The sequence below is a fragment of the Caloenas nicobarica genome, chromosome 7 (assembly GCF_036013445.1).
Source record: "Caloenas nicobarica isolate bCalNic1 chromosome 7, bCalNic1.hap1, whole genome shotgun sequence".
Taxonomy (NCBI): domain Eukaryota; kingdom Metazoa; phylum Chordata; class Aves; order Columbiformes; family Columbidae; genus Caloenas; species Caloenas nicobarica.
The window spans coordinates 22901834-22920089 of NC_088251.1; the positions used below are offsets into that span (position 1 = coordinate 22901834).

Below are 18256 nucleotides of genomic sequence, written 5' to 3' on the forward strand. Positions count from 1 at the left end.
GCATTTCCTCCTGTCTGAATCAAAATCTCAATTTCTTTGTTGTTACTTGGATACCTAGGCACTAATTCTAATCCAAGACGAGAAACTAAGCCCTTAATTGCACATTGCTACCTACCCCCTACTTTTTGCTTTTCTCCCCTTCTGAAAAACTTCAATGTTTTCCCTGCCAATTGGAGTCACAAGCTTGCAACCCTATTTGACTCAATACCTGAACCTTCACACCCCAAGTAGGGCAAATCGTCTCTTCACATGACTGTCTACAGACTTCCTCTATTGATTCACTCAAATAAAGCAACTCGCTGAGACTCGACTGGGTCTCAGTCACTCTAACACCTTGTAATTGAGTATTGACCAAAGTAACATTACCATTCTCATTCCTACAAGAAAAAGCTTGTTATCCTGCTTGGTCACTTGGATGGTACCTTTGCCTCTCTTCCCTGTCTTCTGTTCTCTTCCACATAAAATACAGTTGACCTGTCTTGACTTTCCCCAACACCACAATTTTCTCTCTGCCAGTATTGAGAGGTCAGTTTGCAGCTCTTATTGGCGCATGACGTCAGCTCCCATCACCGTCTTGGGAATGTTTCAAACAGGCACTTGGCACATGCTCCCACCTCATACGGAACAGCTTTTGCAAATGTTCTCAGTGCTCTCCTCTAATCCTCCTTGCAGCTCTCCTTTGCTACGGCACCCTTCCACATGCACACAAACACACACAAACTCAAAACTGATTAGCACAGATGTACAGAGACCACCTTCAGTACCCTTCCTAAAAGGATTTCATTCTTACTCTTTCTGCCTGTACTTTCCTACATTTTTCCTGCCTTTATTTACAAGCTCTCTGGGCTGGTCCCTTGACCAATATCCTTTCCTTAGCATTTCTACTGCATCTAACCACAGCGGTTTGGGAGAAGCATTCAACACAGCATAATGCTGTAATCAAGCAAATACGGAGTACCGGGGTAGCAGGTGTTTCAGGCACAACATGCTCTTCCTACAGCATGAAAACCGAGACACATCACCTTTAATAACTATGTTCCTTGTATCATTCTCTGGAAAAAAAAAAAAAAAAAATTCTTCCAAGGGAGAAGTTTTAGCTGGCTTTGTAATAACTTCATTACAATACAACTTCGTGTCTACAAGAAAACTGGCCTCCTGAGCACTTCTCAGAAAGTAGCAGAGGTGGCATTACAAAAACACAAGTATTTCCTTGGAGAAAAGATTTCCATTCAAGACTGGAAACAAGACATGAGCTAGCTGAAACCGACACTTGGATTTCCAGTGCATGGCAGTTTTCTCTCCATTGCACAAGACTGTTTGATGTGAACGGAGAAGACAGGCTCATGAACAAGAGCTGAGGCCCAGGGCATGGGCAAAAGTCTGTAAGGGGACCTTATGAAGAGGAAACAGACGAAGAAACTTCAAGAAAAGCTGAACGTGCTAATAAGGTCATGTCTGGTGACGCTCTGTGTGCAAGAAAAAGTATTCTCCTTCCTTTGGCACCCGAAAGGTCACTGAAGTGCTGCAAGAAACACCAAGCAGGGAGGAGAGCGGCATGAATGAAAGGAGCACAGCCACCAGCAGGCTGGGAGCAGCGGCCATGAAAAGGGAGCAGCAAACACGTCTGCAGGTAGACAGTGGGAAATAATGAACAATACATTTTGATGCAGAGAAGTGGGCAGCAAGTTACATCAGAAAATAAAACATAAATGAGCTGATTGATGCTATTTCTTCGTCCTGAGGAAAGCAATTTTGTCAGACACATTATGAAAAAGGAAGGAAACAGCAATTCAGGTGGCAGAGACTGGCAGGGGCAGCAGGAAGAGCCTTCAAGGACAGTAAATCATTATTTGCATCCTTAGGTGAGGAACCATGACAGGAGGACAGAGTTCATAAATACTGACGCTGTACATCACCCTAGGGCTGCACAGCAAAAGAAGGCCTTGGAGGCAGGACACAGGTCATTAACTTAACAAGGGAGATGGTTCCTCGTGACAACCCAGGGCGATACTGGAACAAAATCTGCCCAGGATTTAATCTACTTAGGTAACAAAGCTTAGGGAATAACAGTAGAACAGCAAAACCCAGAAAAACTATAGGAAAGATGACAGTGGGCACCATCTCCCTGCCTGGAAATAATCAGCAACAGCTCAAACATTAGGCTTAATGTGTAGTGGGGGGCAGCAATGATGGGAGTCAAAAAGCATTAAGAAAAGTCTGAATATACCAAAACTCCTGTGATTTTCAATTCCAGCCCACACCAGCTTCATACCAATGCTGATGGGAAGAGATAAAAGCAATACCCAGTAGCACAGCAGTAAGAGCACCCAGCACCCTTTCACCCTGACGTTCTGCCCACCTAGCCTCCACAGAGCCACAAGAGTGGCCTTCTGACCAGCATGGATGCTGCAATCAGCAGCTCTCATGCCATGGTTCACTTTGCTGACAACCCAGGCTAAAATGCTCTGCTCTTTCATATGGTGCTAACTACCAGGGACTGGCAGCTTAAAAACATGATCTGCCTTTTCCAAAACCATTCAGCCAGCCCACAAAATGGCATATATACAAATGTAACTCCATCACCTTTAGCTCAGTGTAAAGAATAAAAGCATTTTAAAAGTTTCTTGGCCTCCTCTCCACTTCTGTTCATAAATATGACCCACATTGTGTTAACATTCTTCATAAAGATACACAAACATCAAATACCATCTGACACCTCCACCTTTCAGACATTATAGAGCTTTGCTTTAAAGATGTCCTATGGGAGTGCCCTCCACCTGAGACAAGACACAGGTTCTCGACTGGCCATTTCCAAGACTGGGTAACAGGAACCTGGGTGCTGGGCATTCCTCTGTTTCAGACATTCTCCCATGAAAAGGAGATCCCATTTGTTCCCCAGGCTGCTGGTCCTGGCACACCATCTAACATCTCCTTTACTACCATAAGTTCAGCATCAACCAAGCAGTTGAACAGAGCCCACACAGGCTGCTCATACCTGTGTAACCTGTTGAAGCGAGAGGGTGAAAAATATAATCATATGTAGATGCTGGAGGGTAAAAGATTCACAAAAACTGACTATCCATTATAAGAAAATGGAGAATTAAAAATAAAAGTATTCATCCAGTGAACCTGTTCTTCGAAAATATTACAGAACCCTTTTTTTCCTCTTGTGAGGGGAGCAGTGGTACCTATGTCTAGTGCAGCAGATTAGACAAATGCACACATCACAAAAAGAGCTTTAAGTCACAGCAAGAGGGAAGTTGCACAACAGCAACACAGGGTCTTCCAAAAGAGGACCAAACTACAAGAGAGTCCAGTACTTGCCAAGGAACCTGATCTCACTCTATTCATCAGAAGATGGAATCAGTTAATACAAATAATCTACTTCGTCACCCAGAAGCAGCAATTCAAACCATATTTCCTTCCTAGCCAAACACACTGAACAGAGGATTCTTACAGACATAGGAAATCAGTCCCTGCCAACACCACGCACACTCAGGGTCACCTGATGACTGTTCCCACGTCAAAGGTCTCTGATGGATGAGAGAGCACTTACTATAATGGTTAGCAAGAATAGATGAAAAGAGGGGAGTAAGAAAGAAAACAGAAGCAAGTCAGACAACGAGGCACTAAATCAGTTACAGGATATGGTGAAAGACTTTACCCAAGGTTTTAGTCAGAGCACAGAAAAAAGTCCCATCCACACAAAGAACAGAGGACTGGCAGAGTTTACAAGTACACCTCATTTTGTAAGACTGTCAAGTCTTACAGATAATTTCAGAAATAATAAATAAAAAACCACAGCACTAGTAAGCAACACTAGAACAAGTGCTATCCAAAGGAGCAGAATCAGTTACAGAATGTTCAGTAGAAACATCTTCTGCAAGAATTCCAACTCGTCAGTCAGCAGAAAGTGTGCATCGCCACTTGGATGATATCTCCAAGAAGCACATAGATTCTGGGAGAAATAAGCAGCAGTTTCAGCACAGTATCTTGATGAAACAATGTCTTCAGCAAGACACAGTCCTGAATCTGGTACTGCAGTAGTACTCCACTGAGGGTAATGAGAGACTGATGCTTAAACTGTCGCCCTGATTTTAAATGTACACCCATAACTCTGCACAGTTAAGGAGCTGTGATGCATCACTACACACAAGGCCCAACCTAGCCACCTGGCTTAAGCATCTTTTTCTTCCCTCAGTCACCTCTCCAGCCTCATTGTATGTAAACTGGTCTTACCTGTACAGGAAGTATCTCCCATAAAGTATCTCATCTTTTTGAAAAATAACAGAAAGAACAGCAAGACCAAACCACTCCCTTTCCCCAAAAACCCAGATCTTCAACACCACCTGATGCAAGTTACACAAATTATTTTTTGTCTTGTGTGGGTGCGTATGTCAGGTCTGAGGCCATAATGCAATCCAGAGCATTTGCAAAGAGCCTCATACCAAAGTGAGTGGCTCAAGGGGACTGAACCTAACAGCATCTGGGTACCACGACTTCAAACACTTTCTAAGAACATCTGCTATGTATATTACTTTGCCTGTTCTCATCAGTCTCACTGGAAATTTTGTCTCGAGAAGAAAACTTAAAACTGATACTTCAAAGTGTTTCAAAATCCTCAGGCACATACAGTTTTTGTTTCATAAAGAAACAAAATATGATATTAACTACAGAGAATTAAGCATTTTAGTGAGAAACAGCAATACGGTAATAGTCATGCTAGGTGGTTTGCATTGCCTGCCTGAGTAAAGTGACCCTGTAGAGGCAGCTGCAGCTCTCTGATGCCTGAGTGTGATACAACTGAGCATAAGAGGAAAAATCTCCCTCACAACAAACCTATCAGCCTAATAACCAATGCAAACTGCTGCTGAGTCACCCAAAGCAAGACTCTGTGAATGCAAAAGTTGAAGTGAATCATGAAGAAATCAGAAAAGAGCTTGTAATTTTTATAAAAGTCCACTTGAACTACAAGAACATAAAAACACATTGGAAAGCAACAGGCATCAGATTATTAAAAGGTCATATGTAAAAGGTGAATTGATACTGGGGTCACAAACACAGACTATGCCTAGCCTAGATTTGACCCACATCTTCCCTTCTGTCTGTCCAGTGTGCTGAGTATTATGAGGTTTCTACTCTTATCTCAAGAGTAACAGTCCAGGAGCATTTACACCTGCCGCATAACCTCCCAGGATGAGCATTTCCCTGTGTCCCACATTCACAGCAAACAGTGGTACAGGGCTGCCCAAGGGCTCAGCCCATGGTTGGGGCAGGCAGGCTTTTGTAACACAGGGTGGTTTCTGGCAACCTGCTGCAAGCAAATCTCTACAAGCAAAGTAGTTACTGAAAGTCACAGCAAAAGGCAAGTACACAAGCAGAAGAAGAATTTCACAGGACGGTTCCCACTATCTTTACTTTGCAATTACTCACCTCTACATAGGAAAAGGTAACATGGGCTGAAATATGATTGCTCCTACATACCAATGGTCTTCACCTGTGCTTAAGGGCAGCATTCGAGCTACGGGATAGGGTAATCTTGTCTGCTAAAGCCAGGTTGACTGGTGTTCCTAAGTGTAAAGCATTTGGATATTATGGGAAACTAAAGCACATTATTAACCAGCTACCTTTGCACCAATACACATTGCATGATTGTTTAATATTTGAGTCTCTCAAATTAAGTTGCCTGTGCTGCTGTACCTGCAGCAGAGCCAATACAAGGCAACAGAGATTTCTGGTTGCCTCCTGGGTCACGGCAATTTCAACACTAATTCCTTCACACAGCCTTAGTAGTACAGACTCAAAAGTGCTCCGGGATCTTCTGGACTGAACAATGCTATTTAAAGGTCAGCCACTCATTAGAAACAGACGCAGCTTCACTTCCCAGCAGTTTCCAACCAGACATCAGACATTTGCTTTTATCATGGAGAAAGAGAAGAGGTAAGAGATACCACAAGGGGCATGTTATGAGAGAGCGTGCATGTCAGAAGAAGCAGAACAAAACTGGTGGCTAAAACCTGTCTCATGCCCTCTTCCAAAGATACTCTCTGGCATGCCAGGAGATGTCGAAACTACAGATACAAATACACATGGCTCGACAGACTGCAAACTGAGCACCATCGTCTGTGGCAGTACAAGTGACAAGCGAACTGACGCAGATGGCTACCACCCACTCTTTGCTTCCCCAGCTGCTCACCAGCCTGGGGAGCCAAGATGGGAATTGTCCCACCACCTCCGAGCCTGGCTGTGGGCCAGAACGCTTCCCATGTGGTTCGCATCACTCAGGATGCCTGTCCCACAAGGAACCACCACCAACCTGTGACTGCCTGTGCACCGGGTGCTCAGCTCCCATCCCAGCTGTTTCTCTAATTACATTAAATACACAGAATTCAGCTGCAGCTGCTCCGGCTGCTTCCAAAAGGACTCTCCTTTTAATTAAAAATTTGCTATTAAAAATCATTAAATTGTGTAATGCAAATAATCCTCTAGAAATCATCTGTTCCAGGAGCTAATGACCAGCTTTGTTAGAGCAGTAACTACCAGCAGCAGGACAGTTAGCTAACAGGACATGGCACGCTACCGTTAACCTGTCCCTTAGGAACATGGACTCTTTCCCTCCTCCTCCCTCCAAATCAGACACAGAGAGGTTACAGCATGCTGGATATACACCAGCTTGCTGGGAACTCCCCAAGCTCACACAGCATTTTACATCAATTGCAGTTTTAAAGCTTTGGAAAATGGAAGAGAAGAAGGACTTGTTAACACTCTGCTCTGGTTCAGGCAGAACCAAGCTGCTGCAGGCTCTGCAAGGAGAGACAAGAACAGGCCTAAAGGAGCATGAAGAGGCACACACTCACACAGAGGTGTTTGTGGGGGCCTGAGGTTTTTTTCCTCCTTTTTTTTTTTTTTTTTTTTTCCACCTCAGCACTCTTCTCACTGTAGCCTTTTCAACACTCCAGCCCTAAAAACTGAGGTTAAACCAGTCCCCTTTCTGCCATACATGGTGCCAGGTCAGGGGAAATTCCCTTATGTACAGCAATTCACTGCCTGGAAAGAGGTTGTAGGGAGAACAGTATCCTTCCTGTTAAGAAATCTGTCCTTCTGCAGAGGTAAAAAGTAAAAAAAACAAAAACAAAAACAAAAAAACCCACACGAACAAACAAACAAAAAAACCCCCACAAAGTAATTTTTAAAACATTTCAGTGCCAACTAAATGTTGTTTTTCCTTTGATTTTGCCATGTTTGTATTGAAAGCCTGAAGTTCAGCACGATACATAACATTTAGTATGCCCTACTTAAACACTACATGAGCCAAAAGAGTGCATTAGCAGGAATATTTCCTACTCTCCTGATAAAAGTGCAATCATGACCACGCAGAATTGTTTTTAATAATTTCCCATTATCCACATACCAGATAAGCAAAGTACTTTTGATAATGACTAATATTATACAAGAGCTTTTCCTAAAAACCTAAAAAAATAATAACAAGCCAACTTTACTGGTAACTCAAATACACAGAGAACACCCATTTCATCAGAATTAATAAAGGCAGAGGCCGTGACAAATTTCAGGTCTGTCATATAGTCTCTGCAACTTTGCTGCACACATTTCTGCCATAAGGGACAAATCGGCCTTTGGCCTGAGCTCCTGCCCATGCAGCCTGGCTGTATCAACCATTTTCACAACCCCTTTCTCTCATTGCCCAGGACAGCCATGAAACCTCGCCGCAGAGGCAGGCGCTGCTCAAAAGGCAGGTTGTTGCTTGCACAATGTCACCAGAGCGCAGTCGGTGCAGTTGGTGCAGTCGTCGCTCCCTTCTGCTGAGTGCTCAGGCACGGGGAACCCCAAAGGAGGCTCCTCCAATTACTCTGTGCTATTCGAACGGGGGCGGGGGAAGCAGTGGAATCCTCCTCCTCTGGCTTTTGCAGTACCTCTGAGTTTGAGTGCACTGAGTCTGGCCATCATCCCACTACTTTTTTTTTTAATAAGGGATTGCTTGCATACAGATAAATCTTGCAGCTAAATACATGAATAATGGAATCCAAATACCTCTCTAGTACAGACCTCAAAGACATACAGAATAAATATATCCCTGGCAAGGAAGAAAATGCAATTGTTACTCCATTCCCAAATTGAGGGGGATTATAGAGAAACATTTTTCTTAAAACTACAGGAAAAGCTCTTGGAAGAGGAGGCAGAAAAAACAAGAAGAGGTAAGTAAACAATAGTTAGTGAAAGAAGTAACTGGGAAAGTCCGAATGAGAAATAAAAAGCTGGACTGCTTGGGGTTTTGTGGAGCCTCCTCTCAGCCAGACATGCATGGGCACTTGCCTAAATCCCCAACAGTGCAGGCACCTGAAAGAATAGGTAGTAACTTGCCACTCAAAGGTTCAAACTCTCCAGCTGGAATGCACTCTAGCTGATATTCTGCTTGGTGTTTTGAGTGTTTGGTGTTGTGGTGGTTTTGCTGTTGTTTTGGTTGGTTTGTTTGTTTTGCGGGGAGAAGAGGAGGAGAGCAGGTTAAAGGCATAAGGCCAAGAACATAATTGTTTGACCTCTTAGGAAGCACGGCACCTTGCTATTTTCTCAGATAGCCCCATGACACTTCCATGGAAAAGCTGCTCAGTAACTGAGAAAGCTGTAAAGAGTATCTCTTGCTACAAAGTCTCTATCCTCATCCTCTCCCTTCCCACACCATCCTCTCTCTGCACCAGTTGCACTCAAGAAAAGGAGCAGTCCTCCAGCAGCAGAAATCCCAGGGCAGCAGCTGGCACGGGAGCAGCCCACTTGGCAATCACTGAGCTTCCATAGGGCAGCAAGCGCGGCCAAACCACTGGAGAATCCCCAGCATTTTCACTATTCTTCGCACATAACATCCTTTCTGTCTGAATTGCAAAGGCAGTCTGGATGTCTGCAGCTAAATGAAAACAAGGAAATCTGCTGTTTACAGCAAAACACAGCCTACGGTTTTTTCCTGCTCACTAAGGAAGCGATTCAAATCTCTTGTTAAGGAAAAGGTGGTAGGGAAACATTCCAAGTGGCAGGAAGGGGGGAAAAGTGAGGGCCTGCTTATCGAGACTGGTATCTCAAAACGAAGAATGAGCAAACCTCAAGCTGTGGTGATACCACTAAGACAAGAAATCCAGTGTTAGGTCTGCAGACATCATCAATGCACCCCGTTTCCCACGCCGGTTAGTTATGAGTATTGCAGGCTTCTCCAGCCTGGCTGCACACAGAAGCACAGCATCTTTCTTGGTCCTTGCAGCCATTTTCATCGTAACCATCATTTAAGGGCACATAAACTGGAGGCCTTTTTTATACACATCCATCAAAATCACTCCCACAAGACAGAGGTACTAGGAGGACAGACCACTTGTCAAAAGAAATAAAACTGAACTGGGTCAAAAGAAATCCTTCTAATTCACAGAAGATTTCTATACCTTTTTCTCCCAATTTTAAATAAGGAGATGTCCAAAATTGTGGTTTATCCTGAGAGAAGCCAACAGATAGAAGTTAAAATAAAAAGAATTCAAGTGCAAGTATATTTTGGAGAAACAGTCAGCAGTAGGAAAAACCTGAAAAAGCAATAACTCTGATAGATGCTGAGGGCAGCATTTCACTACTGCAATAAATTCCCTCAAATAAATTAACTCTGAAGCAGTTCAGCAATTGATACGAAGGCAAAAATCAAAACCAGAATTTGGCTCTGGTTCTTGGTCTACTACCAGCCTCTCAAGATATGTATTTTCATTATTCTAGACCTAAGTGCATGCAGTTCTTCACAGCAAAGAACTGCCAAGAGCTGGGACACAGTAACTGACCAGAAGTGCTCAGTTTGAACTATGAACAAAAGCTATTAAAGAGCTACTTTTTTACAGTTGGGTTAAAAATATCCGAGAAAGAGGACAGATCATCTGACGACAGATCCAAAGAGGAGGCACATATTTAGACTGGCGTAACAAAGAAAACTTAGGAGAAGGGCAACACATGGACAAAATCCAAAAACACAGTGGACAAAATCCATGTACAGGGCAGACTTCATGGTGCACTACACAAGCCACAATCCTACTCTGGTAGGAGAACACAGGAATGCCAGAGAAGAGTTTTCAAAACTAGGAATGAGGACTTTTATAAAATTTTGCAAATACATCCATGTCAAATGCCCGCAAGATTTATAGATAAGTGAATTACTGGAATGGCACATTGTTCAAGAAATAGAATTGGCCATAGAGTCGTGACTCTTGCCAACTTCCACAGGCATTTTATCTGCTTATGGACAGTGGGGTTTTAACGATGTTGCCTTCTGCCTCCCTCTAACACTCCCATATCCTCAGTGATGTCTGCGCCTTTTTTGCCTTTAAAACAGAGTGGAGTGAACAGATCACTGATTGATCTCCATCCAGTTCTTCTGTATTTGGTGAGCATGGCTGGTAAGAGGTTTCTCTGGACCAGAATGAAAAATACCGTAAAAAAGTTGTCAGGAGGGAAAAAAAGTAGTTGAAAGTTGGAGAAATAAGTCCCTCCTCTACTGAACTAAAATCTAAGGTGCCCAGCTATAATGGCACATTCAAACAGATGGTTCACAATGAGAACATAGTACATACCATGAGTCAGAAACCAGAAATTTGCATAAAGTCAACTTTCCTCTGTCCAGACAAAAAACCTTACTGCAACGCTAAGCTCTTAGAAAGATTACTCCACTGTGATTCTGTGCTTCTGTGATTACCTTGGCCACAATGTGCATCTAAAGACATGCAAAACACCCAATTACAGAGCAATAGCCTATAATCAGGGCTGAGATTTGATGAAGGCATGTTAGGATAACTCAGAAAGTGGTCATTTCAAAAAGAGCAACAGCAAACGGAAATATAACCATTGTTTTGTACCTAGGGTAACTGTTATTTTATCGGAAAAGCAGTGTTATGGTCAGTGTGTTGCAGTCCAGAATCTCCATAGCAGAATCAACTGTCTTGAATCAAATGGGTAAGAACCACAAATTCAACAATAGGCTTGCTTTATATCCTGTGTGGAGCCAGGAAAGAAAAGCAGCTCACCTTGCAGAGTCCTAACTTTCAATCCTCTGCCCCAGACTCACTAGAGGCTCAGGGTACTGTAGAAAAACAGGACATGCTGCACCATAGTTTGCAACAAATACAGTAACAACAAAACTTAATGGGGAAATTAAAGCAAGCACAAAACCTGCAGAATTCTTCAGGACTGGTGCAGCGTTACTAGCATAGCTTACACTGAGGCAACACACCAAGTATTCATCCAGAAGAGTTTACGACACAGAATGGCAGTAACTAGGTGATTACTAACTGCTAATACACATTTCAAGGAAAAAAACCCTACTGCTATGTCAAAACAACATGTTTCTCTTCTATGACAACACAACAAGTCCAATGAATATGGAAGCAGCAATGCATGTAGCATCTGGATTTTAGCAAGGCTTATGACAGCATCTCACGTGCTATTTCCAAAAGCAATTTAGAAAAAAATGTGTATTCAGAACTAGCTTACAATGGTGTATACAACTCATTGAAAAAACATATTTGAAATTGATCACTGTCACATTGGAACAATGTATCAAGTGATATCTTCAAGAGTTTGTCCAGACTCCAACAGTATTCAACAGTGTTATTAATCATCTACATTATGCAATATATGGCATTGTTGTTAAAGATCATGTTACTGTGGAGGGAGTTGCAACCCTATTATACTATCAGAAGATAAATCAAAATGCTCTTGACAAATTTTGGGGGGAAACCCACAGAGCGGGTTTCTTCCTATTTGTTTTAATAAAGACAAATGTAATGTGCACTTTGATAGCAATCCTCATCTGTACAAGATGGAAAAATTATTTTCTTGCCAAAAGTTCTGCAGAAAGTATTCTGGAGCAACAGTGTGTCAGAAAACAAACGTGCATCAACAGTGTATTTAAAAGGCAAGTTTCACAGGTAGACGTACAAACAAGAGTATCTCTGGTAGAACAGGTGAAACAATTCTTCCCCCTCTAGTCAGCACTGACATGGCTTTAGTTAGAATCTTATATCTGGTTTAGGGCATCACATTTCTAGAAAGATATGAAGCAAATGGAGAGAGTCAAGGGGGTTAAAAAAAAAATAGAGAGACTGGAAGTCTAGAAAACATGACGTATTAGAAAAGATTGAAAGAACAGGGTTTGTTTAGTCTGAAGAAAAAGAAGACTAAAAAAAGACATGATAACAGTCTTTAAATATGTAAAAGATTGTTACAAGAAAGAAAAACTACTTTCCACATATACTCCACATAGAACTAGAAACAACAAGCTAAGATAGCAGCAAAGTATGTTTTTTCCAATGTCTAACTGACAGAACATTTAAACATTTGAAAGATTGCCACTAGGGGCTGTGGAAGCATTAAAGGTTTTTAGGAACACACATGCCTGGAACCCCCCAGGAATGAAAGGTTTTCACAGGACTGCTGAAAGGACCACATGACTTCCCAAGGTCTTATTCAACACATTTTGATTGTGTGTTGTAGGTATAAAGCTTGATTCCTTTATTGCTATTTGTGACTACTTGTTGAGTTTAGAATGACTAGTCTCTTTATCTTAAAAGAAAAACTGTTCTTTCTAGGAAGACAAGAAACGCAAGAACCACTGACATTCCCCCAAACTGTCTTTCCCAAACCACAATACAACAGGAGACAAGCATTGCCACTCATTACAGATGAGGAACAAGCTGTAGAATTGAACCAGGAATGTGATATGTTTCTGCTTTCAGTGTGGTTTACTTATAAAAGTGGTTTTCCTCTTCTGTGTATGATTTACTCTGTGAGAGGCCTGGCAAGAAACTATATAAGAAATGAGAGAGATGATGAAAGTGAAATTAAGGCCAAAATACAAAGTGACATCACCTACTAAACGAAGTGCAAAAAGTCTTATGGGGCAAATGAAGTTTGCTAACTAGCTAATATGAGCTTTGATCATTCTGAATATTGCCAAGGAATAAATTTACCAGCCAATATATTAATCAGTGCAAATTACTGTAGAAGGTGGCCACTGCTCCTCTCCTTATGCCATATTCCACAATTACACTCAGGTGCAACAAAGCTCTTTCTGTTGAAAAGCTGCTACTAAGGTGCTTTGCATGTTGTGAGGTCTTGAGCTTGTAGAAATTGCTTCTTCATCACATATGGAATAGGCTACATATGCTGTTCCACAAGGCACCTTTTCTCTCCCAGGTTTTCAGAAGATAGGAGCAAATGATTACAAAGCTCAATGTCAGGAGACCAGACAGGTGCCCTTAAAATGTTCTCATCTACACTGACAGTGTTATGCAAAAGGAAGACAAAGCAACGCATCAGAGGTTTCCTGGACAGGGATATTCAACAGTGGTTTGGTTGAAGGTGGCAGTTTGGCATTTATTAATATTTTCTGAAATAAATTAACTCCAATTAGACCTTAGCTAGGATCCTAGAGGCTTTATTTATTTAAAGATCCTAAAATGGGGATTATTAATGGTCCAAATTTTTTGCTCAAAGCAACTTCCAGCAATGTGAAATTTCTCTAAAAGAAAACTTAGGACAAACTTCCATGGTGCTTTGGAGCTTGATAAAAATCCATGCCCTCTCTCCACAATTCAGTAAATAAAGTACTTCCAGTTTGAAGTCATGCCTTATTTTGCCTCTTCCTGTATTTATAAACAAAACTTTTACTACTTTTTTTTTTTTTTTTTCTTTTTCTGACCACTGCCAAAATGAGCAATTCGGTTTTGGTCTCTTGTTTTTAAAGCAGCCACTGTAATGAGAAGAGCTGACATATCATATCCCAGCCTCCTTTAACTTTGGCCATGTAACTGAAAACAGCATTTAAACAGATACATCAAAAAGTGACAGAAGACAGGTATGGGGAAAACACACACAACAGCTTACTCCCGTTGCAGAACATCAGATGAGCAGACACGAGTCATGCATTACCCAAGGAGTAAGGACACCTCTGCATGGGCAAGCAGACTGGAACATAACACATCTTAGTGAACATCCAGGCCAGGATGCTAAGGAATGGGACAGGGTCATGCGCAGAATTTGTCAAAGAGAGAAACTGAGGTGATTTCAATAGGCACATTTGATGAGTTGTTGTGAACACTCAGAATATATCTGCTCTGTTACAGCACACCGGATGAGACACATTACTCCTCTCTCACCCCCATCCCTCTGAGCCCAAGGAGGTTTACCAATATTTGGATGCTTTAGAAGCCGGCAGATTCGAGCTTCACGTTCCAGTTTCTGGTGATCTGAAAGAAAATAAGAAACAAGGTGTTAAGCACCACAACTCTGAACTAAGCTCTTGTTCATATGCAACGGAGAAAGGAACACAGTGACCCAGCAGACATCCAGAGGGCTGGGAATTGCTGGAACACAACTGCCTCACAAAACCTTGCAACTGTTTCAGGCAAGGGCTGTGCAGCCAAGGCTGCCAGAGGACCTCTGCTCCTGCTACAGAGCTAGCACTAAGCTGATACTCCTCAGATTCGAAGTGAGTAGCAGCAGAGTCCAAGACATCGACCGCTCTTCCATCAGCCTCACAAATATGCAAAGCCACTTGTGTCATTCCAGTGACATCCCTGTTGAGACTTACCCCCTTCTCCAAGGCTGGAGAGGACGAGGAAGAGTCTCTGAACAAATTGCCCACACGAAATGCGAACAGGACTTGCTTCTACTCCAAAGAAACACCAGGGAAGAAGGGCAGAGTACGAGGGAGAAATACACAACTCCTGCTAGTGCACAGCTACCACATGAAGTAGGGAACTCTGCCAGCTCCAGTGAACCATAAAGGTAACTGTACTTCAGTGCCCATGGACGGACTCGCTGGTGAAATGCTGATCAAGCACTTTGAGATCTCCAGGCAAGAAGTTCTGCCCAAATGCTAAGTATGCTTATTCCAGCCCAAAGGCAATATCGGTCTAGGCACAACTGTCATCTGGATTAAAAAAAAAAAAAATTATCAAGGAGACTAAAAAACGTTTTCTCCTCCCTATAAATGTAACGTGTGAGTGCAAGGAAAGGAGAGGGAACTAGAGCAACTCTGCTGATCTCAGCCAAGAAGCAGGGGGCCAGCCACTGACCGGAGGTTTTTCACTACAGCAGTGATTGAGTCCTGAACTTTCACTACAAAGCCCCCATCCTCTCAGGTGAAATGCTCACACTGGACAAGCATAGATTCACTGAAGGAGGCAAATCTTTTAGGCAGTCCTGGCAGTTGTTAAACTCTAGACTTTGAAGGATGCAGATGTCCAGAAAGAGGCCAAAAGTGAGGACTGCCCTTCCTCCCCAGTCCAGCCATCAAGAGAACACAGCAAAACGAAGCAGCAGTCCCTGCCTGCTCTTGACATTTCTTCTGTAGCAGATCTTCAGCACACAGACTTGAAAACACACCTTGTCTACATCCCCTGGGACACATAAGTCTTCTCCACAGGACTGAGCAGGATCCTTGGCTGGTTGAGCTACCAGATCAGTGGTGGGAATGCGGCATTCTCTGATTACATGAATCCCACTAGAGATCCACTTCAACAAAGCCACACTGCTCTGCCTGAGAGCAGCCAGTGCAGCTCCGTGGCCATTGCGTGGTCTTCCCTTTGTGAAGGAAGGCTTTGGGCAACTGTTCTCTTCCCCATGAGCAGAGGATGAAGACCAAGCCAGATCTCAGCTTAGAACACTTTACTGAACTGCGAATAGCAGCTCAGGGCACTGCAGGATTTTTGTCTTCTTTCCCACTGCTGAACTGTAGAAAATGTCGCAATTAATATTTTATAGGGCTGAGATGTGCTTACATCCTCATCTGCTGCTCTTCAGGGATGGGGGAAGGTAAATTACTCCTTTCATCTCTCCCTCCTTCTCGGTCCTGGAAATTATTGTTGTTGTTGCATATATTTTACAGTTCTATGCCAGAATGACTCCAATAAAGTATCAGGCAGCAAGAAAGTCTGGAGAGGTTCCACACTCCCGAGGCCTTGGTGCAGTGCAAGCACTCTTGCCTGTATTGCTGGGGAGGGGTGGGGGTGCTTTCCCTTCCCTTTTAGCAGCATCTCTCACAAATAAAGTTTTGCAAAACACAGTTGCAAGGTAACAGACTGCACTGCATACTCTGCACTTGGGCCATATTCTCACAGCAGAACAGTTTAAGATGAACTATCCATAGCTGCTTACACACATGGGTCTTGCAAATTCCCCACTTACCCTGCCAGCTCTACTTGCAACTCCTACAGAAGGGGATCCTTCATCCAGTCGGATCACGTTGCCCTCGTGAGCAGTTACACTTGCTGAGAATCTGTTCCCGAGTACAAGGACACAGGGAAGCAGAGAGCAAAACAGCTGAGCAAAGGGGGAAGGAGAGGTAAGAGCTCACCACGTGCTACTCAGCCACCGAGTCCTGACAGCCAGGACAGACAGCTGACAGAAGTAAGGCTCAAACAAAATGACATAACCATCAAAATGCCATGGGAGATGTAAATCAAGAGCAATTGCTCCCCTGAAATCCAACACCATCGTGCAGAGGGAGGGGAGCAGACAGGGCAGCTAGTGATCATGGGCAGCAGCCACAGCAGAACTTGTGACAAGAGGTCATCACCCCAACCCCATCCCTCCAGCACCACCCAGCCTGGCTGGGGACCAGAGGAGGAGTACAGCGCTCTGGTCACAAGGTACAGGAAACTATTTCTGGTCAGGGGGAAAGCATACCACACTCTTCTGTCTCCAGGGCAACAAAACAGGCAAACTCAAGCACAACTCGCAGAGAGAAAGTAGGCTCCGGCCTGCAGCCAGCCGCCACACCGGGAGCAGCGAAAGGTCAGGCTGGGTGGGTTCCCTGCTCCGGGTCCCACTCCTGCAGGATCACCCGTCCCGTTGCAGGTGGCACCAGAACACAGCCCAACATGTGACCTGAAAAGAGCCCCCCCATCACCAAAGAGAGCCCCTTTTAATGTCTGCTCATTGCCCAGCAGCCTTTGGCACAGTACAAGTACCTAAATGCATAAGGAACAAACACAGAATTGCAATTTTTCTACTTTTCTCTGGTCTAACAAAGGTTATTCCCAGTAGGAGATATAAAACCTTCTGCAGGCAAAGGCTGTGCTTTAAGACATCTCTTATACAGGGACTCATCAGACCTTAAAAATGCAAAGTATTCTTAACTGTATTTGAATAACGATGAAAAGAAGGCATGGGTTCAGATCCCTGCCTTACAGGAGCTTGAAAAGCAAATCATTTCTCCTCCCTCTGGCCAAAAGATCAAATTATTCCTGTAAGCCATTTGTAGACTGAAAGTGTTTATTCTGAAAGCACAGTGGAAGTGCACCTGGTAGCTAACAGAAACACACCGACACCTCCTGACCTACCTCACAGAATCCCAAGCCTGGGACATGACATCTATTTCCCACCTTTCACAAATACAAAATTCAACTGTAACTTGCCTAAAACACCGTATATCCTTTAGAAAAATCTAAGAGTTCATGGTTTAGACTTCAAGTGATAAATAAAGCCATATACCCACAGAAGTTACTCCAAACACTAGTTATCCTTCCTGTTAAAATTTTGCACTGCTGTTTCAAGTCTGAATTCATCTACCTCCTGCTTCCAAATACGGTATTTCATTAAGCTCTATTCCTGCTATGTTACAGAGCTGTCTAGCCCTGAACAATAGCTGATGCTTAAAACTTAAGTACAGGATATTACAAACACTCATCTAATATTCATTTACTGTTTTCCAGCCAAAGAAGAGAATCTTGCTATTTGGACAATTCCTCTGTCTACAATCTGAAGAAATGAGTATCCACACAGATAGAAGAGTGCAGTCTATGTAGCTTATTTGCAGCAATATTTAAAATGTGAACGCTTAAGGAGATGGTACTTAAAAACAGGAGGAGGAAACTTTCTTGTGTTTGATGCACAAACTAAAGTGTGAATACCTATTTCTCCTTATGAGTCCTTTATATGATAAGATTTCTGCATCTTGGTTCAGCATGTGAGATTACATTTAACCCAATTACCTTTAGCTTTATTGCTCTGCAAATACTGTGTTAAGTGTCGTTCTAGTAATGCTTATACCAGGTTTCTTCAGAATATATCTGATAAGAAAATGGCCTGTTCAGAGAACTGGGATTTCTTTGGGTGGGTTTTGATTTATCTACAGATATACTTCAATTGAAAACAAGAATGATTGTGTTAGCATCATTTGTGAGAGTTAAGGACCTGCAAAAATGCAACTGCTTCATTTTAT

At 42.9% G+C, this 18256-nt stretch overlaps 1 protein-coding gene across 15 annotated transcripts in view; it reads right to left on the reverse strand.

The window, feature by feature from the left end:
- CAMK2G (calcium/calmodulin dependent protein kinase II gamma) overlaps window positions 1-18256 on the reverse strand; it is a 121179-nt gene that overhangs the window by 53030 nt on the left and 49893 nt on the right. For all 15 annotated transcript variants that reach the window (XM_065638623.1, XM_065638621.1, XM_065638626.1 and 12 more), the window contains exon 3: window positions 14217-14276. In XM_065638623.1, the coding sequence (XP_065494695.1) occupies window positions 14217-14276 (60 nt within the window). The remainder of the gene's footprint in view (window positions 1-14216; window positions 14277-18256) is intronic.